The sequence below is a fragment of the Lytechinus variegatus genome, chromosome 9 (assembly GCF_018143015.1).
Source record: "Lytechinus variegatus isolate NC3 chromosome 9, Lvar_3.0, whole genome shotgun sequence".
NCBI classification, from domain to species: Eukaryota; Metazoa; Echinodermata; class Echinoidea; order Temnopleuroida; family Toxopneustidae; genus Lytechinus; species Lytechinus variegatus.
The window spans coordinates 7,153,496-7,180,051 of NC_054748.1; the positions used below are offsets into that span (position 1 = coordinate 7,153,496).

A 26,556-nucleotide genomic window follows, 5' to 3' on the forward strand; every position below is an offset into this window, starting at 1 on the left:
TGTTGACGTCGCCACCGCCGTCGAAAAAGTGGCGCCTATAGTCTCACTCTGCTATGCAGGTGAGACAAAAATAGGCCTACGATCTTGAAACTGGATAGAGACGAGAGGGAACAAATTAAGTTTTGTCTCACAATTATGAAGAGTCTATTGCTGTGACAATAATGACAATAAGCGCGAACTGATTTTTTTCTTCTCAATACTTATTACGCGAATTAGACCCCAAACCTGACGTACCTTTGGCAATGCATTACCCAAAGCCCTGGGATTGATATTTTGGCTTGGGCTGCTAAAGTCAATTTGACAAGCAAAACATATTTCAACAAAGTTGCCGTTTACCTTACATTTCTCTAATTTGTCTGTACCGACCGCACAGAAACGTTGTTAGCGATATTAAACAGATCACTAACAGCCTTGTTAGCGAGGTTTTGCCCGCACTGAAGCATGATGTTAGCCCGTCATTAGCTAGCGCTGTTAGACTAACATTACAAGGTCGCACAGAAGCTAACATTAGTGTTTGAGGTATTCACTAACAGTGCCAAGGGCACCGATGGTGACAATGTTAGTGAATCCCTTGCGTGTCTTGCGTAAACCTTTTCTCATCTTTATATCAAGTGCTTTAAAATAGACCTAGACAGAATTAAAAGAATACTCCAGCCCAGGGGCGGATCCAGTTTCTTCCAAAAGGGGCCCAGAATGGAGGGGCACATTTTCCCGAGAAAGAGTTTGATAAAAAAAAAGGTTTGCGTCTAAAATTGAAGGTATTACTACAGTAAAAAAGGGTCTTTAATTGCTTCAAAAGGGGACCAGACTTCGGTAAAAATGGCTGAAATGTTTACGTTAAACATTTGGATTATTGTTTGGGATCCGCCAATGCTCCTGTCCCCAATACGTATGAGAGAGAACAGAATGATATTAGATGAGAAGACTGTAATTAAAATCAATAACAAAATTCGTCAATGGAAAATAATGAAGAAAGATAGATAAAATATGAATTGAATGAAGTGTACACTGTACACTATCTTTTAAAACATTGACGCCTATCCATGCCAACATGAATATCCTAGAAAAGAATTAGGAAGCCAAGTCCCATTTTTAAATTATTATTACTGCTGCTATTACCTTGTTATTACCTTGTTTCCCCCATTTAGAATCACAATATTCATGTACATGTTGTGATTATGTTTTTGATTGCAAAACCAATAAAAGTAATAAATAGAAAAGGTCCCATAACTCATTCCCCTTTTCCTGATTTTATCGTGAACTGGTAAATTTATGTTTCAACACTACATGTAGGCCTGCGTAAAAATTGTCAATGATGATTACTGAACATGCTGAAGCAGTGGTCATATTTTCTTTCCACTGTAATGACAGATTCGGTTTACAAATTAATAAGTGGGAAAATGACAAATGACATCATCAGCTCGCCTATAGTTTTTTGTCTCACCTGCGAAGCAGAGTGAGACTATAGGCGCCGCTTTTCCGACGGCGGCGGCGGCGTCAACATCAAATCTTAACCTGGGGTTAAGTTTTTGAAATGACGTCATAACTTAGAAAGTATATGGACCTAGTTCATGAAACTTGGACATAAGGTTAATCAAGTATCACTGAACATCCTGCATGAGTTTCACGTCACATGACCAAGGTCAAAGGTCATTTAGGGTCAATGAACTTTGGCCGAATTGGGGATATCTGTTGAATTCCCATCATAACTTTGAAAGTTTATGGATCTGATTCATGAAACTTGGACATAAGAGTAATCAAGTATCACTGAACATCCTGTGCGAGTTTCAGGTCACATGATCAAGGTCAAAGGTCATGTAAGGTCAATGAACTTTGGCCATGTTGGGTTTTTTTGTTGAATAACCATCATATCTCTGTAAGTTTATTGGTCTAGTTCATAAAAAGTGGACATAAGAGTAAACATGTATCACTGAACATCTTGTGCGAGTTAGAGTAGTATTCAAAGTCAGCACTGCTGCTATATTGAACCGCGTGATGCAGGTGAGACGGCCAGAGGCATTCCACTTGTATAATATACAGTGCGTCCCAGAAAAACGAAACCGAGATTTAGCGATGAACTATTATAACTTAATCATAAATAAAATAGAAAAATGACATACCAATACAAAGCTTCGAATCTCCTCTTTCAAATGGTATTACTTGGATTATTCCTCATTCACGCATGCGTGAGCAAAAACAATTTGAGGAAAAGATACCAATAACTCATTTGGCGGGGGTATCTGAATTTCAAAAAGAAAATCACATGTCTCAAAATATCAATATCTGCTCTTTCATTTGATACCTTAATCACAAAAAAATGGCCAAGAAGTAAACAACTTATGTCTTCTCGAAACAATGCTTGTATTTCCATAATATCGTTAAATAAACGTGTTTTCATCGGTTTTCCACAGAGGCTATCGCATGGTTAACAAAAGACTTAATGCATGGCTGATCGTCAACAAAACGGAGTGTCGATTAAGTTTGAACGCCAGCCTGCAAAACGTCTTCATTTTATAAAAATAATTGAAATTGAAGCCTTATTTCAAATAACCTGAACTTTATTATTTCTTGACAATTTTCTGTAATTGAGGTATTAAATTAAAGAGCAGATAATGAATTTTCTAATAATGTGATTTCCTTTTTGAAACCCAGATACAGCCAAAAGACTTTTTGCTATCCCCTTTTCAAATTGTTTTTGCTCACTCATGCCTGAATAAGAAATAGTCTGACTAATTTCAGAGGAAGGAGGAGATTGTAAGCTTTACAATGGTAGGTCTTTGTCTATTGTATTTATTATTAAGTTATGATAAATCATCGCTAAATTTCGGTTTCGTTTTTTCTTGGACGCACTATATAATATAATTTTACGGAAGTTATGCAAAACTATATCACATAATTATTTTTCAATGCACTTTTTAAAATTTTATTAATCATGTTAAAGTTCAATTGTGTGTATGACTATACTCCACATCCTGCTTCCTGGTATACACCTCCATAGTCGAAAGTAATTCTTCCACTCTGCGAGCAAACCTACAGTGTATACAGCCCCTTCCCGTATCAAACAATTATTGACTTTTGCCATTAATAGATAATTTTTCATCGACGGGTCTATGTATTATGTTAAACATGGACCTATTATGGTTAAAATAATCAGAATTCAGTAATTAATCCCGTGGCAAACGTCGTCACAAAGTTAATTGGAATGATACATTGAGCCAATGGGATAAAGGCCCTTTAATTGTATTGGTCCATGCATAGATCACTATAGTACGTCATATATTTTGCCTAACTATATAATAAGGATCAAACCCACTAAGAACGCCTCTGCCTAACAGCGCTTTCTGTGCGTCCGTTCTTCTCACGGTGTTAGTGGCTGATTTGTTAGTGACTTGTTGGCGCTAACAACACCTTCACTAACAGCCTTTCTATGCAGTCGCTCGACCTATACCAGACTTTTAGGGGGCGCTGCCTTTGGAAAATAATACACGCAGCACCCCCAGGAAAATCTTTCACAGGGCCAAGGCATGAAATCAATGGAAATATTTGATATAGGCAAACTAACCTGAAAAGTGGACATTTCGAGTACTGTTTGTGAAAATTCCTGAAGAGTCTGCATATCTGTGTAGCGTGAGTTAAGATATCTGAAATCACTGACGAAAATTACAACCCCCCCCCAATTGTGCTTCAAAGTAAAAAGAAATACGACTAACATTTTAGAGGCAACCCCAAATTACCTTATTTTTATAGTAAACGTTTGGGGGTCTTTATGCTTGTAAAATTTCTCAATCAAACCCCCTCCTTGGAAAACAGCTAGATCCGCCCCTGGATATTCAACACTTTTTAAAATCATGAACAAGATGCGTATCTTGCTGACACAACAAAATAAAAACTCGAGTCGCGAGACTGAATATTGTATACATATTGACTTGAAACTAGGATATTTCAATTCCCATTCTCTTAAGATATTTATTATCTCACTCAAGCAACGAAGCGCGAGTGATTTTTTTTATAATGACTCGAAATTTTCCTCCAACTGTTTTTTTGTTCTTGTTTTTTTGCGCCGCCAATAGAGGGGCGCGGCCTCTAGGGCTCATCCCTGGATCCGCCTGGTTACATAGAATATAACTGTCTAATCATAATGCAATTAGATAAGATATAGCCTGACCTTCTTATTTCAAATAGTTGTGCAGTCTTTCAGTTGTGATTTAAGTCGCGTGATACAGGTGAGACCGCCAAAGGCATATCACTTGTTTAAAAACAACATCTTATTTACAAGTTTGGTGATGCTATGTGTCACAGTTGCAGCCACCTGCAGCCAGTCGAGTAATTTGCTTTCCCCTGTAAAAATATCCGAACAGTGGCAGCCAAAGATAATTATCATTACGAAATCATATTGTCTATTGTATCTAGCTAGTAAGTATGTTTTTTAGCGGAATCTTTGTCTACAATCTGCAAGACGAATCCAAAGAAGAACGTGTCTAACTTATTTTTTCCTTGTGGCATCAACATGATCAAAGTTGCTCTGTCCTGCAATGCAAGTTGCATGACATGATTTTTTTTTCGTTTCGCATCTGCAACGTTCAATTTGCGTTTTGTATGCAAAATTCCGGTTGCTACTATGGTAACAGCGATATATCCGATTTAGAACGACTTTCCAGAGCCTCATTTTATTTGTTCCTCCCAGAGCTCGAGGGGGCATCTGGTGGCCCACTTCCATTGACCATGTTGACGAGTGGATACCAGGCGCGACCACGCGTAAAAAGGAAAAGAGTGGGCACGTACGTTACGTATAGGCATGTGTAACGTTATAAGGGTGTCCAAAACGATGTTTAAAATACTGAAAGGGGGATATATTTCCAATGCTTGTTAAGGGTAGGGTTTCACAAGCCAAATACTTGTTAGGGATGCAGTTTCATAATCTGGAAGAGACTTGATTAGGGTGCTTTTGGAAATCCCATGGTCGCGCCAGGTATCTACTCGTCAATGGAAGTGCCCCCCGGAATTTGAATCTAATCACCCATTTCGGGGGAAATTAAAACATAATGCCAATTACGTTGTGTGCTAGATGGCATATCTTTGTGTAGGAGGAGCAGGCAATAGAAAAAAACGGACATTCCGATGGTTTTCTGACGGATAGGCCTATTACATATGCAGTGTACATTTCAAATCATGCGAAATGGTTTAGCTGGAGAGGTGATCCATAGGCGGATCCGAGGAAACCTGCCATGTTTCCTCTTTTCATTTGCACTTTTTATTTCCACCTCCCTTATCTCCCTCTTTCTTTTCTTTGCCACTTTACCCTCCCTATTATAATTTTGTAAGTACTTTTTTTGTGTGTGTTACCACTGTAATTATTGTTATTTGAACTACTTTCTCTTATTTTTTTGTCGCTTATTCGTTTTATTTTGACATTTTGTGGATAACTTGTTTTAAGTTTGTCTTCTGCGTCCGTCTCGATTTTTGTATATAGTTGTATATATAGTTTGTTTATGATTAGCATTGAAACTAAGTTAAGGGGCTTGCCTTCTTTACAAGCTTTTGCTTTTCTTGGCAAGTAACTCCGTTCATTTTTTGTTTCTTTTCATTGATAAAATTACTGCAACAAATTGTAGTTTTGATTAATTTATATTCAACATTATGTCATTGATTTGTCAGTAATATCTATTATATTGAATATGTGTTGTTACTTTGATTGTATTTTGAAAAAATTGTTGAACGGAAATAAACAAATCTAAATCTAAAAAAGGCGGGAATAGAGAGGGAAAAAGGAAGAGGAGGTAGACGAATGAATCAAATAAGATGAGGGAAAGACTTGGAAAATAAAAATAATCTCTCATGTCACCAGATAGAATCAGTAGCGTGCAAATGTGTCGTTGTCCAGAGTAAAGAGATTCCGATGCAGTTCTGCTCATCGAACTTTCGACTAAAATACGAAGAACTAATTCAGCTCTCAAAGAGCGTGTATATCGACTGCATTTCGGAGTGCTGATTTTTCTCGTTCGAATTTGAACCACACAAATCAGCACCCTGAAGTGCAGTCACTATACACGCTCTTTAAGAGCTGAATTAACTCCTCGTTTTTTAGATGATATCAACGCATGCTATGTAATATAAATGCTAGCTTACGTGAAGCTTGAAAAAAAATATGAATAGATAATTCAAAATTTTCAAGCCCACCTCCGCCCCTCCACAAACACAAACACTCATCGTTCAATCATGAAATTGTTCGAGGGTTTTTTCCCTCGAAAATATGTAGTCGGCTGGATTTGATTATGTTTTACCTTTTAATCCGGACCCTAATCTTGCTTGTTCACTCTTGAGATACCGACCAACGTTGCTGTGACCGCCCCGAGATGCCGGGTGGAGCGCTGTTTCGCCATCCGCATTATCAGCCGTGTCAGCTTGTGCTCCTTGATCAATTAGATACTTCACGACATCAAGATGACCATTCAATGATGCACTGTGAAGAGGTGTGACACCCTCATTATCAGCCGTATTAGCTTGTGCTCCTTGATCAATGAGATATTTCACGACATCAAGATGACCATTGAATGATGCACTGTGGAGAGGTGTGATACCCGCATTATTAGCCGTATTAGCTTGTGCTCCTTGATCAATGAGATATTTCACGACATCAAAATGACCATTGAATGATGCATTGTGGAGAGGTGTGACACCTGCATTATTAGCCGTATTAGCTTGTGCTCCTTGATCAATGAGATATTTCACGACATCAAGATGACCATTGAATGATGCACTGTGGAGAGGAGTGATACCCTTATTATCAGCCATATCAAATTGTGCTCCTTGATCAATGAGAGACCTAACTATATCAAGATGACCCTTGCATGATGTCAAGTGGAGAAGTGTGACGTGGCACCCTCATTATCAGCCGTATTAGCTTGTGCTCCTGGATCAATGAGATATTTTACTATATCAAGATAGGATAGTGCTGCGTGTAGAGGTGTGGAACCTTTTTGATTAGTTTCAATATCAATAATAGCTCAATTCTTCAAGAGATATTCAACTAAATCTTTAAATCCTTTAGCCGCTGCAGCGTGAAGAGGTGTCATGCCCTTCCCATCCCCTCGTTCACATCATCTCCCATCTCTACTAGTTCTTTGACTAATTGGACACTGACATTTTCTGCTGCAATCAAAAGAGGTGTATCTGGATCACCAGATATGCCTATGTTATAATTTAAATCCTACAGTATGATGCGGCTTTGTTTATTGCGTGTTTTTTCTCGTCTTGAGAAAATTTTCGATGTTCTTCGCCGAATTTTAAATCCTGCTTCAAATGGATGAAAATGTCAAATTGCACTCTTCATTGTATTGTTTCGTTGCACTGTTCAAGCGAAATACGCGTGCCAAAATATACCCAATCAGTATCCGATGACCTATACCATGTATACATGTAAAACTGGCGACTCAATTAATAAGCCTACCTCCATTTGTATGAGTATGCACTTCACACTTCACGCGATTTACCGTTGTTGATCTCTCGTTGTTGTTATAGCCTATGTAAAATATGAATTTTGTTCTGTAATTGTCTTTTTTTTAAATCGGTTGGTAATCTTCACGTAGAAACCTTCTGGCACTAGCTCTTCATCGCTTATCCGGACATTAGGGATGTGTTGACACGCTAAACACTTTATGACAGACGAAACTTGCAATAAGATGGCGGATTCGCGGATAGATTTGCGGTTCGGGGATTGCCCCGAATTCATACTGTTTTCTGATAAGAAACATATGAAATCAACTATGCTGATTTCCCTGCATTCTTTGTTCACGTAAATATTTATAAAGGACTGGTACTTCTCTTAGAATTATTTAAACGGGAGAGTGATAGTAGTTGGTCTAGTTATATTTTATGGGAACTTTATTAATAGCGCAATAAACGTATCACTACTCCTGAATAACCTTGGGTTCACGTCACTCAAAAGGAACAATATATATTGACATGGATGATTGCATTTTCATATTTATTCATCACTCAGGTATGTTTTGTGTTTCGGAAAGCTGGCTGAGAACGAAGTTTCCCTTGTTCTGTTGTTAATGTCAATGAATTTCGTGTTTGCTTGCTTTCTGTACTATTATAGGTATCACAGGCCGAGAACATTTCCCAATCATAGACTCGTGTGTTAAAATGCCATTTATGAAAAATTCTTAAAGAACAAGGATGAAATTCGCGGGTACAAATGTTTACTACCAGAGGATAGGATATATATCTGACAATCAATATCTGATCAGAAACGCTTCCCTCCACAGGCTTATCTTAAAAATAGATCTGCATTTATAAAGGATTCCCCTGAGGGATCAAATTCATCACTTGAAACACAAAAATAGCCCTTATCGTTCAGCTGTTCAAAATAATATAATTCCAAATTTGGGGAAAAGAACTTCAGTAATTACCAAAAAATAGAATCAAAGTTAGACTTAGATGGACAATCATATTCATACACTCTTTCAATCAGCTATATAAAAAAAATGAGATTTGGTTGGCTCGAATGAATAATGCCTTCCCGAGTTTAATAGGTCCGTGCGACGTATAACACTCCCCCAAAATGAATTATAAATTTCTACTCATAAAGATAAAGATATAATTTAGTGGAAAAACATTCTGGTGTAAACTTTGGATTTGTACAGAAAAGTTAATGACTAGTACGATATTGGCAACATTTCTTTTTCAATTGTACATTCGTAAATTTCATGTTTCTTCATACATGAAAATTGTGCATACTTGTGCAGTCTAATATATTGCTGTACACACGCGTGGCCTTATCATTGCCAAACACCCCCTTAACGATTTTTTTTTATCTGTGTGTAAAATAACCACTTAAGCAAGTTTTTTTTTTGCTGGCTTTATTTACACATTTTGGCCCCTAAATACTTGTCGGCAGGATATAACCCCGGCCGGGGAGCGCGTTTCCGTTTTACACCCTGGCGAAGGCAATCTCCGCAAAAATAGCTACAAAGCGACTAGTGAAGAGTCTAAACACTTGCTCGCCACTCCACTGCATACATGCAGTGGAGAGATCAGTGCATACATGATCTACAAAGCCATTGAACTCCAGCACAGTTTATTGGCAACAAGGCCACATCATTTCATGTTCAGAGAGAGAGCAATCCCGGGGAGCAATCATGAATTAAATTCGAACATGCTATTGCAGTGGTGTTTGTATACACAGGGAGGTGGAAACCTACAAATTGTACAATTCGGGCAATGGTATATCCAAAATCAATTTAGTAAGCACTAATTATTATGATGAAACAAAAATAATAGAGCAAAACGATTGAGAATCTATTATTCTATAGCATGTATGTAGAACATGCAGTCCCATTTGTTTCCACTTTAATATTTGTTCCATAATTATTGGCAAAACGATGAATTAAAATATACTACTCCTACTTCCACCGATACTACTAATGCTACTCGTTTAGAATCATTACGATACAATTGAAACAACTGGACTTGTACATGCTGTACAGATTCTCCTTCGTTTTGTTCTATTGTTATTATTCTTGACTTGTCATTATACCCGCATGCGGTGCCGGCGGTGTGGGAAAAACCAGGGACGTGAGTAGACTCTTCACTGGTCGCTTTGTAGCTATTTTTGATGAGATTGCCTTCGCCAGGGTGTAAAACGGAAACGCGCGGCCGGCGCGCGCTGCACAAAAGCCTCGGAAAAAACATACCCTAAACACGTTTCACTAGTCTTAGAAAAAAAGCTTTGAACAAAAATACTCGAACTACTTTTGACCATTGACCAGTCTTTCAAAACTACCCTTTTTGAAAACAAATCTGTGTTTTATACCCTTCACGAATGCACGCGCGGCCCGCGTCCAAAACTGAAAAAAACCCACCCCTTTAAACGCGTTTTTTGTTTGGTCACGCGTGTGTACAGCAATATAGTTGACTGCCCCCCCCCCCCCGCCGGGCTGATACAGTCGCAGTCATAATTGTTTGTGCCAAGTTGCATGTTAGTTGATTTTTTTTACCTACTTGCATACATCACTCCCTACCCTATCCCCTCTCCTCAGAAACACTGACATTATTACGCCACAAATATGAGCTTCATTCAGTGTCCCTATAGAACTTTGTAATGAATGCCAGAATTTTAACCACCCACGATTTAGAAAATATGCCGTTCATTAAAGCATAGGAGGCCTGTCTGTAGTAGGTCCATGGTCTGAAGTAATACCTGTGGCCCTACTACATAGTGTACATACAGTGTGTGCCCAGGCCAAGGATCTATATACCCTACCGGTCTCACGGAAATGGTGTAAGCCCTAACGATTCGCTCACAGATAGTCCAGGGGCTCAGGGATTTTATTAAACTGATCGGGTACATAAGGTTTCATGGTCCCAACATGTTGGCAGGATATCAGTGGTCAGGAAAATGTGTTGCTGCCGGGTCATATCATTTACGGAAGGCCCAGAGGACCCCATTTTTGTCGGTCATCTTGGATTTTTCATGAAAATCAATTATTTTTTATATTTTTTGCACAAAAAATGGAAAAAAATATTAAATAAAATACGCACTTAACAATGATTTAGATAGTAAAAATCGATTGCAATCGTTTTCTGAACAGTCCGGTTAATATATTTTTTGGAAAAAAGTATAAGAATTTATGCCAAAATTTCCATGTTTTTAGGCAAACATTTGCACGTGCATTGATATTTTTCTGTTTTGTCATTGATAACTATTAATGCAAAATATCAGCATTTAACACGAAAGAGGATATATCAACGAGAACATTGATATGCTTCATGACAGTATGTCTGAACTTGCTTATATCATGGACCTATAGGATCAAGCTTATATACAATATATAGGGGAAATACCTCCATTTGAATGTATTCCCCGATATTGCGATAGAATGACACCAAAAAGCAACCTCCGTTACTCGTCACACTAGTGATACCGACTACAATGCGCTCGCTCAGTGGCTTACCTTTCAAAACATGTCAAGAGTACAATCTGACAATGGACTCAACGGTATTGCCTCGCCTTTGTTGGTGTAACTAGCACCATGAATACACGTAATGAGCGTCGCGATAGAAAAGTGTTTATATGATATGTGGGTATGAGGGCAAACGGCGTTTTTTTTACATATCAAAGCAACTTTTCTATTAATGAAACCTCTTGGAAAAATTAGAGGAGGCATTGCTCTGCATGTCGCAAGCAATTACATTCGGGCACCTTAAAACATAATCCCGCAAGAGCTTTTCGAAAGTACCCCACCCTTATCCGAAGCTTGACTATTAAAATATCTTGCCTTTTGGAGCCCTCATTGTGGCAAAATGATGCTTCGTTTAGGTAAAAAACAACTTATTTTCTTGAAATCACATGGAGACGGAAGAGTAGGCTTTTCTCTATCGGCAACATAAGGGAGTGTTTCATCAACGTTATCGTCCGACAAGTTGTCAGATATGACAGCTTTCCTTGATTTTGATTGGCTGAGAAGCAATGTAACTATGGTAACGTTCGGATAAAACAGGACTTGTCGGATAAATCTTCCGAGAAGTCATTCCATTAAACGCTCCCAAGAAGTGAGGGCACAGCAAAGCCTATCCTCTCAGGGGGCTGCCCCAAGTCACCAAGCCCCTTTTTCGCATTTTGCCAAATTCTTGGAAAATTTGTGAAAATGAAAAAAATGAAAATCCATAATTTATTGTTCGAAATAGACATGAAATGATATACTCCGAAAATTTGCTTTGCCCAATTGATCGTGGGCCCGGCAGCCAATGTGCAGCGCCAGATCGACGAGGCTACATCCCTTTAAACGTTGATCGCCAAACAGGGTAGCAGCAACTCCCATCTTTTAACATCTTTTGGTCTGACGCCGCCGGGGTTTGAACCCCCGACTTCCCGGTTGTGAGACGGACGCTCTACCGACTGAGCCAACACACCGGTACAAGCATTTTGGTACATTTTGGAGCCACATCGATGATTTTTTTTTTTTACAGCTACTATGATTGCTATTTTCCAAAAAAAAACACAATCACGTCCTACATGATTTGCTTTTTAATGGACGCTCTCATACCCTTTCCACTTGCATTTTTTTTACATCAAATCTTTTGGTGCAATTTACTATCAAAATTATCATGTATTATGCAACTCAGGGGCTGGAGGGACTGACCCCCCCCTCACACACACACACATTTTATTTTTCAATGATAAAGGAAAATGTCCATCTGATTACTTTTTTTTTGTCGGTTCCCATTCCCTCCTGCACTCCTGTAACTGTTATGTACCAAAATTTACATGGATTGTATTTTGTAATTGGTGATGAAAATGGACTAAATGTCTTAATTCGATTCAATATGAAAAAGAGCTCACATTCCTAATGTGAGAGTGGTAGAGTCACGTTTGTTTTAATCCATGGACTGTGTAATTCCTTCCTTTTGGTTTTCCGTGTTTTGGGGGGACCCGGTGAATTTTGCCCCTGAGATATGCTAGTTTGTAGGGAAGAGTTGCACTGTTAAAAAACTGATTTAACAGGAAAAAAGAAGATTTTGCAGAAAGCAAGAACAGACCCATTCAGTAAATTCATAAAACAGGATTTTTTTCTGAAATTTAACAGGACAGGTCTGTTTCAAAAGGGGAAAATCGAGTTTTGGAAATTTGCAAGGTTCCATACACCACATACCAATTTCCTGTAATGTTACGCAATCTGGTAAGATTACAGGTGTTCTCGAGATTCTGCTGAAGGAACTTCTTTTAAGGATGAATTTTCTAACAGTGTATCATTAAAATACTCCCTACTGATTCTACGTGGCGTTTGCTTCGTTGACATTTGCTGCGCTATATTTTCCATTAACAACAAAACAAATGACACATTTTATGTGTTTTTTTCTCTCACTATACAGTGCGTATCAAAAAAAGTTTACACTTAGAAAAATTCCTGTAAAATTATATATTTGTGATATCCTGAAGATTTTTCCACATGTTAACAATGGTATAGATCCATTTACGCAAATGACGATATAACTGAAAAAAATATTTCCGCTTGAGTGAGCACCACTTACTTTTGAAAAGTTAGTGAAAAATGATTTGCGCAGAACTTTGAAATAGTCATGCGAATAAAAGTAGACTTTAATCATGAAGAACACATGGAATTTAGCTAGAAAAATTGATTTGAATATATCTTTTACCTATTGAACTTGTTTCCTTGCCCAAAATTCTTCGAAGAGTGTCATTGCGCCCCATCCCACTCCCCCACACAACGAGGCAATTGTGACGATATTTGCTTTACACTGAGCTGTGATTTAAATGAAATGGCTTAGGCTTGATTTTCATTTTGTTAATCATTGTCAAGTTTGGGAAAAGTGTGAAGAAACAAGTATTAAATGAAAAATGAAACGTAAACCCACTTTAAATGATAAACCCTAAGTGAAAAAATGCTGGAGATGTCCGATATAAAGTTTTGTTCAGATTCAGTTGTCCTCAGATCCAGCTGGCACAAAAAAAGGGTAACGGTTGTGCTTACTAAGTGTTGAAATTTCAATTTGGGTGGCAAAGTTGTTACAAAATGCTTGAATGTATCCGTTTTATTCGATTGACTAAAAGTGCAAGGGAAATGTATAAGAAATGTTTCGCAGGGTAAGTTTAATTTCGCCCTTTCTCCTTGACACATCGTAAAAACAAGCATTTCTGCACAAACAGATTTCTGCGAGCTTTACAAAAATGGACAGTGCTCACTAAAGTGTAACATTCTGTCAAAACTTTTACTTTCATTGGATAGATGAGACCCAAACCCAATATTATATGTGAAAAAATTACCCACATGTTGTATATTTTTTAATTCCCAGGGCATTTTCAAAGTGTAATTTGTTTTATACGCACTGTAGTATGGTTTCCTCGTTGTGATGAAAAGAGGCACTTCTCATTATAAGGTGAAATCCATCTTTTAAAAAATGGCAAAGTGATGACTATGCTTTCTCAATTCTGCACAAAATCCAGGCAAGACAAATTAAAACTCTTAAAAAAGCACAAATAAATCTCTGAATGAGTGACATTTTTATTATTTACTTCTCTCTGTGACAAAAAACCAAAACAGGATGGGAAAATGATCAGAAATACAAGATAACTGAGAGAAAAAATACTTCTGGCAAGCGATATCAAGATAATCAATAATAAAAACGATTAATACAAAAGAAAGTAATAAAAATGTCAATTTAAATGATATTCCAATGAGCATCTTACAAAAACACATTTTTTTCTACCTGAAAAATGATTGGTTGATAAAATGAAATATCTAGAGTGGTAAGTGTGACAAAGGTGAATTGTGCACAAAAAATGAAAGAACATTTAAACCTACATGTTTAGTTTTCTAATCTACCATTTTTCCTAATGAAATGCATTAATTCCATGCCCCTGCACGGGTTAGTTCACATTATACAATATTCCCTGAGAATTTACAATATTAGAAGTTACCAACTAAATCTAGCATTAACCAATACCATTTCCTTCTTTTTACTGATCAAGCATCTGAATCTTTTGTACAATACATCCGATTACTTCGTAACTGGTGGTAAACCTGTATGCACTTATCATAGGGTTTCTCTTCATCAAGGCCCCCGCACACCTTCCGATTTGGAAATAAAATTGATTTTTGATGTGAATATCGAGACATGGAACATTTTTCAGTAATAATAATAATAATGTGACTATAGTAAACAGTCAAATCCACTCTGTGGAGTGCTCAAGGCGCACAAGAGCTAAAGTTAAATAAAATAGTTTATTGTGTAGTAAAGTTCTCAATTATCATACAAATGCCATGTTCAAGTCTGTGACTATGCTACCAGACTTTTATCAGAATAAAAACAAATGTCAAGTCGTAATGGCATCTTAGCAATTGTACGATTGGATTCGATTTGAAACTAATTTAGCCTATACTCCAGAATACAGACTTGCACTCATACAAAATTCTATAGAATTCTTGCATTTAATTTGAACCACAAATAAAAAGATACTTGTTTTGTTCTAAAATCGGATGGTGGATGAGCAGTAAGGTGTGCAGGGGGGGGGGGGAGACACCAGAGCTTGGAATGCAACATGACGTCCCTCAGATTGAAAGACGAATGTAGACGACAGACAAACGCAAAAAAGTTATAAAACAATACGCCAAGCAAACGTCTACCTTAAGAAAGGGGCACGTTTGATCAATGACTAGCTTTTTAACCCATCCCATAACCTTCAATCAATTAGCAAACAAGCACTTCTTCTAATTCCCGAAACCCATACATGCTTTTATGTTCATTTGCGGTAGCCGGACCAACCATTTGGAACAAATCACCCCTAAATATCGGACAGGCATCCACTATTTCAACTTTCAAGCCTTTACTGAAAACCCATCTTTTTTCGTTTTTCATAACTAGGCATAATGTAGTATTGGGAATTATTTTATTGGAAAATTTCCAATTAATGTAAGTTAAAATATTAAGTAATGTTGTAATTTATGGGTTTATTTTTTGTTTTTAGCATGATATGTAGGGGAAGGTGGGGGTAAGTTGAGCATGGGGCAAGTAGAGCCACCATCCCCGGGCCAATAATGAATAAGTAAGACATTGTGGTGGTGTCATGTATTGATGACCCATTACATAACCCTTTACCCCACCACATTTTTTTCGACCTTGAAACAAAAGTACTTTTTTAGGGGGAAAAATACACATTTCAGCCAAAAAAAGTATAAAAAAAGGGTGTAAAATAGATCAGTGCTTTCCCCCACACACGTCTCCAAATATGATTTTTTTTTAAATAGAACAAATTGTTAGTCCAGGTATGGATCTTCATTCTCGTCATAGTCTTTTACATGATGGATGCATAAGAAATGTGTGGATGTGAAAATATCGCATTAAATTCGGACTGGGGTACTTTGAACCAGTCAACATGGGGCAAGTTGAGCCCTGCTAATTCGTATGGTAATGTATAATAAAAAAAGAAACAAACATTGAAAAGCCATTGATATGCAGGCAGAAAGGTGCAAATTCACATGACAGTTATTTTACTTTTACAGGATGTTAGTATTTATAGAGAATTAGCAAGTGAAAAGACTTGAAATATAACTCCAAGATTGCGACATGATTTTGACAAGGGGATGTCATTGCCAGAGATAGAAATGGAATCAATGTTGAATTTGTTGAGTTGAAACTTTGAGCCAAAAACTTAAAACTCACAGTCAGATCAGTTTATTATGATTGCTACAGAGTATATGTGCGGGGGCGGATTTTTCTTGATATGGAGCACTGAAACGATAACACTATAAAAGACGGAACTTGATAGGCGGAATCGCAGACTCCCCAAAACTCATACCGTTTTCTGAAAAGAAACAAATGAACACAACGCTGCTAATTTCCCTACATTATTTGTTCACGTAAATACAAAGAATTACTGGTACTTCTTTTAGAATTATTTAAACGGGAAGAATGATAGTTGTTGGTCTAGTTATATTTTATGGGGACTTTATTAATTGCGCAATAAACGTATCACTACTCCTGACTAACCTTGGGTTAACCTCAGTCAATATGTATTGATATGGATGATTTCATTTTCATATTTATTCATCACTCAGGTATGTATTGTGTTTCGGAAAGCTGGCTGAGAACGAAGCTTACCTTTTTCTGTTGTTAATGTCATAATAAATTTCTTGTTTGCTTGCTCTCTGTACTAGTATAGGTATCACAGGCCGAGAACATTTCCCAATCACAGACTCGTGTGTTAAAATGGCACTTATGAAAAATTCTTAAAGAACAAGGATGAAATTCGCGGGTACAAATGTTTACTACCAGAGGATAGGATATATATCTGACAATCAATATCTGATCAGAAACGCTTCCCTCCACAGGCTTATCTTAAAAATAGATCTGCATTTATAAAGGATTCCCCTGAGGGATCAAATTCATCACTTGAAACACAAAAAATAGCCCTTATCGTTCAGCTGTTCAAAATAATATAATTCCAAATTTGGGGAAAAGAACTTCAGTAATTACCAAAAAATAGAATCATAGACTTAGATGGACAATCATATTCATACACTCTTTCAATCAGCTATATAAATAAAATTGAGATTGGGTTGGCTCGAATGAATAATGCCTTCCCGAGTTTAATAGGTCCGTGCGACGTATAACACTCCCCCAAAATGAATTATAAATTTCTACTCATAAAGATAAAGATATAATCTAGTGGAAAAGCATTCTGGTGTAAACTTTGGATTTGTCATGTTTGTACAGAACAGTTAATGACTAGTACGATATTAGCAACATTTCTTTTTCAATTGTACATTCGTAAATTTCATGTTTCTTCATACATGAAAATTGTGCATACTTTTCTTTAAGTGAGACCAACATCCGTAGAATTGTATCAACAATTTTCAAACATTAGGTATATATTTTCAGAGCCTTTACGTCACTTTTAAGACAAAATCATCATGCATGATGATGATGTTGGTCTCGCTTAAAGAAAAATATTGCATGCAATTACGGCATATACTGTAAGCCTAAATCTTGAGTATCGAATTACCTACAGTTTATGTACATGAGAATTAATTTCGTTATAAAAGTGGGGAAAAACATTATAATTGTAGGCCGAGTGCCCTCAAGACTGTAGTACATTATTACCTGAGTATTTCATTACTAGAAGGGGCACACTATTGCTATGAAGATGAAAATGAATAACGTTGTCAACAAGGCAAACACAATTAATAGCGATAAATCAAAGGAGTGAGAATATCATCAGTCTTAAAACTTCTTGCCTTTCTTTTTTTCAATTTCACGGTCTGTTTTGAGTTGACGTTTGCTTGGGATGCAATATCCCAGCGCATGATAATTCTGCTGTAATCAACGAAGCTGCCGATAGACCAGGGGGAGGGGGGGGGGGGGCAGTCAAATATATTGCTGTACACACGCGTGCATTGGCAAACACCCCCTGAACGATTTTTTTTTATGTCTGTGTGCAAAATAACCACTTAAGCAAGTTTTTTGGCTGGCTTTATTTACACATTTTGGCCCCTATATACTTGTCGGCAGAATATGACCGCGGTCAGGGAGCGCCGCACAAAAGCCTGGGGGAAAACATACCCTAAACACGTTTCACTAGTCTTAGTGTTACGATACTGCAACAAATAACATACAAGATTTAATTTAAATTTCCCTTTTTTATTACAGGAAATAAATCATGTACTTAAACAAAATAAAACCAAATAATCTTACATTAATCTCTTGGAATCAGTTCTGGTGTTATTCCAATTTTATGGTCCAAATGATAAGATCCCAGTTGGCTGGCGAAAATTCACAATGATGGCGATGATGAAACTGATGTTGAAGTCCGATGAATAATAAGAGTCACTGTAACAAGTTGAAATGTCCGTGAAGACGATGTTGATGATGATTAACAGTCAATTTCAGCAATCCATGGGTTGAAACGTGTTCATTGAACAGGTTGATGATGTTGATGATCTCGATGAGAACTGATAATTTCTCTCTCAAAATAACGGCAAACAGTTCATTGATGGTGGGCAAATAATTCCACACAATATAGATATTCCAGGTGGAAATAAACTGATATGATCTGGTGAAGTGATCTCATATGATGTGATGTGATCTCCTGCTCTCATATGATGTGATGATCTCCTGCTCTCATATGATGTGATCATGTCCTTAAAGGCGGTTTTCCACTAGGGCGCGGACAAGACCAGGAAGGGTTGCGGAAGCTACTTTTGTCATTTCGGCACCCTGTCCGCAACCAAATTCCGTAAAAGATTATGCAAATGATCTTGTCCTAGGACACAACCAGGACTGTCTGCGTATTGTCGTAGGTCATTCCTGGGACTGTCCTAGGACAAGATTATCTGAATAAATTTGTCGGCGTTCGGTGCGGACAGCATGCAGATCGTATTAGGACAGAACCGGAGACATTTAGGACAACGTCACGAGTGGTAAATTCAAGGACTAGGACAATCGGACAACTTGCGAATACTCCATGAAAATTATCATCCATATATTTTTTTTATGAATTTAGGGGTGTTATTTTGGTTTTATTCGACTACAAAGACTATATAGGATTTTCTTTTATTTCAAATCAAATTGCATACATTGGTGGACATCCCAGGGGGACAGGGGCGACGCGTCCCCTCACTTTTTGGAAGGGGGGCATTTGATATCAAATGCCCCCCTCCCCAATATTTGGAACGAGAAAAAAAATAAAAAAATGGAAAGAGAGAATAGATTATCTCGGATCTTGATTTTTTCAACTAAGGTAACTTTAAAAAGACTGCATATGTTCATAGCAAAGTCGGGGCTCTCTTTATAACATTACTTTTTTATAATTTTTTTACAATTTAATACATAATCATATATTACAACAGAGGAAGAAAACAGGAAGTTAGGATGCAAATTGCATTCGACAGGCACATGCGGATTAAGGGGTGAGGTGGTCTTGCTCCCCCTTTTAAAAATACAAACAGAAGAAAAATAAGTGAAATGGAAATGGAAACTTAAAAAAAAATGATATGATGGACAAGAAAAAGGGGGTGCCGTGCTGATGCGGCCCTCCTCTCCCTGCTGCTGGCTTACCCCTCCCAGTATTAAATAGATATACAAACAGCACAAAAGAAATAGGAATAAACGAAGGAGATGAATGAAATAAGGTGAAATAGAATCGAGGAAAAAAAATCGCGATAATGAACAGAAAATAATTGGTCGAGATTATGAAAGTGTAAGATTAGAAATATCAGTTTTAATTTATAGACGAAAATGTGAATCCAGTGTCTAATCGCCTTTGCCTCTTATACCAATTGAAATAGACTAAGTAAGAAAATGTAAATGGGCAATACCAGGAGGCCGAATGCGAACGCTACGATTGACTGCGTAAAAATAGGAAAAATGGAGTAACCAAAGAGGGGAAAAAAGGAAGAAGAGTGAAGAAATTGACAGACCTGCAGACGGGGAGAATATCTGCGTTTCAGCTACTTCAATTTGTAGAAAATAATGGTCCATTTCACGCCTCATACTTTCAATAGTTTAATCATAAAAAGACTGTGCACGCTGTTCATTTTTTTACGAAAAATACTTAGGTCTTTTCTTTTTCGTCCTTGATATTTGAAATAAGTGAGTTCGCGCTTCGCGCTCATATTTCATGTTTATGAGAAACATGCTCTGTGCACGACTTTTTTTCAGGAAGGCCTATTTTTTGTAGAGTCGTGGTGTAGTGGTTCTGACTCCCGCCTTGTAAAGGGAGAGTCGTGTGTTCGATTCTCACCGCGGTCTAAACCGTCCTTTGACAAGACGTATTGTATACCTTGCCACTCTCCACCCAGGTGCTAAATGGGTACCCGGTTGGAAGCGAAAGTTATTGTATGCTTGAATTTGCCAGCGCAATTTTTAGATCGGGATAAATGCAAGGAATGCTTCCCAGGGTGTGGAAATTGTGCACTTTTCATGCGGGATTGAAATGAATCCTGGGGTAAATCGTTTTGCCCCTGCTGTAAATCGTTTTGAGCCGTTCTGATAAAAGCGATATTTATAAACTTGCTACCATTTATTATTATTTCTTATTAATGACACCTCATTCATGATCAAACAAAGTGCTTAAAATGTAATAGGAATATGCACTTGAATTTCAGTTTGGAATCTACACCTGTATTATTAATTTTGTTATGATATTTGTCCTATTTGTAAAGTCAAGCGCTGCCTATAAGGTCCTTTTTTCAGTCGAGTACATTAAAATAATCTAGTTCATAATCAAACGTTGCATGAAACATCTTTTTATGTTCAGTACAGAATAAAATAATCTGCTCACATCATTGCCAGTTTAACTATTGCAAGAAATATTTTAAAAGTCCACTTTTCAGATCAGTAGAAAATGCTTGAAATATTCCTTCTTCAAGTCTGTAACCCCCCCCCAAAAAAAAAATCAACTCGTGCTTTGCGCTCGCGTAATTATGTTTAAAACACTGCTTGAAATACTAGGTTCTCAGGTTTGTTTAGTATATAGGGGAAGGCGGGGTAAGTTGAGCATAGGGGCAAGTTGAGCCACCAGCCCGAGGCCAATAATGAATGAGTCAGACATTGTGGTGGTGTCATGTATTGATGACCCATAGCATAACCCCTAACCCCACCATATTGTTTTCAACTTTGAAACAAAAAGTATTTTTTTAGAGGGAAAAATATGAATTTCATCAAAAAAAGTAAAAAATAGTGTGAAATAGATAAGTGCTTTATAAACACACACGTCTTTAAATATAATAAAGATATGATAACAACATTATTAGTCCAGGTATGGATCTTCATTCTTGTCATAGTATTTTATATGATGGATGCATAACAAATGTTTGGATACAAAATTATCGCACTGAGTTCGGACTGGGGTAAGTTGAGCCAAACAGCATGGGGCAAGTTGAGCCATGGTAATTCCTATGGTAATGTATTTTAAAAAACAAACAAACCATAAAAATTGATTGAAATGCTGGCTGAAAGGAGTAAATTTACATGGCTGCTCTTTTCCTTTTAAAGGATGTTAGTATTTATAGAGAATTAGCAAATGAAAAGACTTTAAACAAAAAATTTACATGCTGGTTCTCCCTTCATACATTTTGTACATAAGTTTTTGTGGCTCAACTTACCCCAGAAGGTGGCTCAAACTTGCCCCATATATGGGGCAAGTTGAGCCATTTGACATCGTTTTTTTCAAAGGTCACGATGACTTTCATTGTGGGGATAGAAAGTTATATATAGGTGGAAAGTATTTCAGAAGAGTTAAATTTCAAGGCAAGGTACTTATTTCGACAAGATTATTAATCATATCTATTCTAACATGCAAAAAGCAAAAACTGTCACAACTTACCCCGCCTTCCCCTACTAATTAGGCCCCTTGACCCCGTATTTCTTTACTTTTTGTAATTTTCTTGTCTTGTATTATCCCGTTGCCCCATCTAGTGCTTTTGCAAACGGTTTTTGCTACTTGTGTACTCGTTCCATACATATTAGCATTGGATCCACACATTCCTGAATCACTCCGCTTGCCTTCCTATTCCAGTCCGAACGTTCCTGAAACAGTCCGCTTGCCTTCTTATTCCTGTCCGCACGTTCCTGAAACTGTCCGCTTGCCTTCCTATTCCAATCCGCATGTTCCTGATAAAATCTGCATGGCTTCTTCTTTCCTTCTTGAAGCTGACCTGATTGCGGATGGTTTCCGGAAGACGCGGAAGGGTTTAGGAAGGGCAGGACATCATCAGGACATCGTCAGGACAGGGTCCCGAAGGTGTCAGGAATTTATTATCCGCGTCCAAATTTTGGTCTCGACCAAAATTTGGATGCGGACAAATTTTGATTTCCCGAACACCAGGAAGGGTTTAGGACAGCGTGCGGACACTCCTAGGAATGTCCGGACAGGTTGCGGAAGGGTCGCGGATTGTAATTATTACATTCCGCGCCTTGTCCTGACGCTGTCCTGGCCCTAGTGGAAAAGGGGTTTAAAGAAACTGCAGCTTTATATATTCATTACAGCTATCCTTCTAGAATTCACTATAATGGAAAGTTCTAGCATTGCCTTCCAAAAGAATTTTTCTTCCTCTTTCAGGAGCCTTCTTCATTTCTAAAACATTCTTGAATGACCTCATTGAAATCAGCAGTGTCAATAACATAGCTAAGCCTATTGTTCCTAATCTCTATTCAGATATAACAATAGAACTCCTTGGCCTTTAAATAGGCAAGGCCTGCATAATAAAAAGACATTCTGGAACGTTCTTACAACATGCTGTGGAATGTACTTGATCATTCTAGGCTATTCTTAAAGAGGAAATAACTAATAAATTAATGTAACTGCTTTCACAATTCTTCTACTATTATTCTTATATATAACATTAGAAAAAAGGCTTTGAAAAAAAATACTCGAATTACTTTTGACCCTGTAATTGACCATTGACCAGTCTTTCAAAACTACCCTTTTTTAAAACAAATCTGTGTTTTATACCCTTCACGAATGCACGTGCGGCCCGCTTCCAAAACTGAAAAAACCCACCCATTTAAACGCGTTTTTTTTTGGTCACGCGTGTGTACAGCAATATAGTTGACTGCCCCCCCCCCTCCGGGGTGATACAGTCGCAGTCATAATTGTTTGTGCCAAGTTGCATGTTTGTCGATTTTTTTTACCTACTGGCCTATATCACTTTAGCTACCCCACCCCCTCTCCTTAGAAACACTGACATTATTACGCCACAAATATGAGCTTCATTCAGTGTCCCTATAGAACTTTGTAATGAATGCCAGAATTTTACCCACCCACGATTTAGAAAATATGCCGTTCATTGCTAATTAAAGCGTACGAGGCCTGTCTGTAGTAGGTCCATGGTCAATACCTGTGGCCCTACTACATAGTGTACATACAGTGTGTGCCAAGGCCAAGGATCTATCTCACGGAAATGGTGTAAGCCCTAACGATTCGCTCACAGATAGTCCAGGGGCTCAGGGATTTTATTAAACTGATCGGGTACATAAGGTTTCATGGTCCCAACATGTTGGCAGGATATCAGTGGTCAGGAAAATGTGTTGCTGCCGGGTCATATCATTTACGGAAGGCCAAGAGAACCCCATTTTTTGTCGGTCATCTTGGATTTTTCATGAAAATCAATTATTTTGATATCTTTGCACAAAAAAATTGAAAAAAATATTAAATAAAATACGCATTTAACAATGATTTAGATAGTAAAAATCGATTGCAATCGTTTTCTGAACAGTCTGGTTAATATTTTTTGGAAAAAGTATAAGAATTTATGCCAAAATTTCCATGTTTTTAGGCAAACATTTGCACGTGCATTGATATTTTTCTGTTTTGTCATTGATAACTATTAATGCAAGATATCAGCATTTAACACGAAAGAGGATATATCAACGAGAACATTGATATGCTTCCCCGGGGGGGGGGGGGCACTTCCATTCACGAGTGGATACCATGCGCGACCATGGGATCTCGAAAAGCACCCTAAACACGTAATTTCCATATTCTGAAAATGCCTCCCTTAACAAGTGTTGGCGTGTGAAACCCTACCCTTAACAAGTATTGGAAACAAAACGATACTCTTGGCAAATATTCCCTGAAATGAACCCCTAAACAAGTACAGGAATGTTTTATTGTTACGGGTCCTTTGGTTGTCGGCTTTACCTTATTTGGTTTAGTACGACCCCACCTTCTACACCTCGCGCAAATAGGACTCTAAACACGTAGTGTTGGGGCAAAAAGGACATCCTTTATAAAACATTTTAATTTTGTTTTATCATCCCCGCAAATTCGACCCTAAACACGTAATTTTCCTAGCGAAATAGATACCCTTTTTCACTATTTTTGTGTTTTTGACACCCTTTTCACGTTACGTACGTAACGTGTCCTATCGTGAAAAGGACATCCTTTTTACGTGTTTTTTTGGTCGCGCATGGTATCCACTCGTCAATGTAAGTGGCCCCCCCCCCCCCGGGTATGCTTCATGACAGTATGTCTTAACTTGCTTATATCATGGACCTATAGGTCCATGCTTATATACAATATATAAGGGAAATACCTCCATTTGAATGTATTCCCCGATATAGCGATAAAATGAGACCAAAAAGCAACCTTCGTTACTCGTCACACTAGTAATAACGTCACTACACTAATTCATTTAACGTCATGACGTTAAATCGTTGAGCAGTAATTCGGAATTACGTCGTGTAGTAATTATTTACTACACGACGTAATTATTTAGGTAGTAGTAATTGGAATTACTACACTACGTAATTATTTACGTCGTTACTACACTACGTAATTATTTACGTCGTTCACGTTCACTGCTTCTAAAACAATGCGCTCGCTCAGTGGCCTACCTTTCAAAACATGTCAAGAGTACAATCTGACAATGGACTCAACGGTATTGCCTCGCCTTTGTTGGTGTGACTAGCACGCATGAATACATGTAATGAGCGTCGCGATAGAAGTGTTTATATATGTGGGTATGAGGGCAAAAGGCGGTTTTTTTTAACATATCAAAGCAACTTTTATATTAATGAAACCTCTTGGAAAAATTAGAGGAGTCATTGCTCTGCATGTCGCAAGCAATTACATTCGGGCACCTTAAAACATAATTTCGCAAGAGCTTGTCGAAGGTACCCCACCCTTATCCGAAGCTTGACTATTAATATATCTTGCCTTTTGGAGCCCTCATTATGGCAAAATGATGCTTCGGTTAGGTAAAAAACAACTTATTTTCTTGAAATCACATGGAGACGGAAGAGGAGGCCTTTCTCTATCGGCAACATAAGGGGAGTGTTTCATCTACGTTATCGTCCGACAAGTTGTCAGATCTGACAGCTTTCCTTGATTTTGATTGGCTGAGAAGCAATGTAACTATGATAACGTTCGGATAAAACAGGACTTGTCGGATAAATCTTCCGACAAGTCATTTTATTAAACGCTCCCAAGAAGTGAGGGCACAGCAAAGCCTATCCTCCCAGGGGGCTGCCCCAAGTCACCCAGTCCCTTTTTCGCATTTTGCCAAATTCTTGGAAAATTCGTGAAAATGAAAAAATTAAAAAATCCATAATTTATTGTTCGAAATAGACATGAAATGATAAACTCCGAAAATTTGCTTTGCCCAATTGATCGTGGGCCCGGCAGCCACTGTGCAGCGCCAGATCGACGAGGCTATATCCCTTTAAACGTTGATCGCCAAACAGGGTAGCAGTAACTCCCATCTTTTAACGTCTTTTGGTCTAACGCGGCCGGGGTTTGAGCCCCCGACTTCCCGGTTGTGAGACGGACGCTCTACCGACTGAGCCAACACACCGGTACAAGCATTTTGGAGCCACATCGATGAAAAGTTTTTTTTACAGCTAGTATGATTGCTATTCCCCCCCCCCCAAAAAAAAAAAAAAACATTCACGTCCTACAAGATTTGCTTTTTAATGGACGCTCTCATACCCTTTCCACTTGCATTTTTACATCAAATCTTTTGGTGCAATTTACTACCAAAATGATCATATATTATGCAACTCAGGGGCTGTAGGGACTGACCCCCCCCCACACACACACACACATACACACATACACACATTTTTTTTTCAATAACAAAGGAAAATGACCATCTGATTACTATTTTTTTTTTGGTCCCCATTCCGTCCTGCACTCATGTAACTGTTATGTACCAAAATTTACATGGATTGTATTTTGTAATTGGTGATGAAAATGGACTAAATGTCTTAATTCGATTCAATATGAAAAAGAGCTCACATTCCTAATGTGAGAGTGGTAGAGTCACGTTTGTTTTAATCCATGGACGGTGTAATTCCTTCCTTTTGGTTTTCCGTTTTTTTTTAGGGGGGGACCCGGTGAATTTTGCCCCTGAGATATGCTAGTTTGTAGGGAAGAGTTACACCGTTAAAAAAACTGATTTAACAGGAAAAAAGAAGATTTTGCAGAAAGCAAGAACAGAACCATTCAGTAAATTCAAAAAACAGGATTTTTTTCTGAAATTTAACAGGACAGGTCTGTTTCAAAAGGGGAAAATCGAGTTTTGGAATTTTGCA

The 26,556-nt window shown here is 37.8% G+C and overlaps 1 protein-coding gene across 1 annotated transcript in view; it reads right to left on the bottom strand.

Moving 5' to 3' along the window:
* The window catches only part of LOC121421254, a 46,605-nt gene extending 38,644 nt beyond the window's left edge, over window positions 1-7,961 (bottom strand). The window contains exon 1 of the mRNA XM_041615916.1: window positions 6,282-7,961. Coding sequence (XP_041471850.1) covers window positions 6,282-6,792 — 511 coding nt within the window. The 5' untranslated portion in view covers window positions 6,793-7,961. The remainder of the gene's footprint in view (window positions 1-6,281) is intronic.
* Window positions 7,962-26,556: the final 18,595 nt, after the last annotated feature.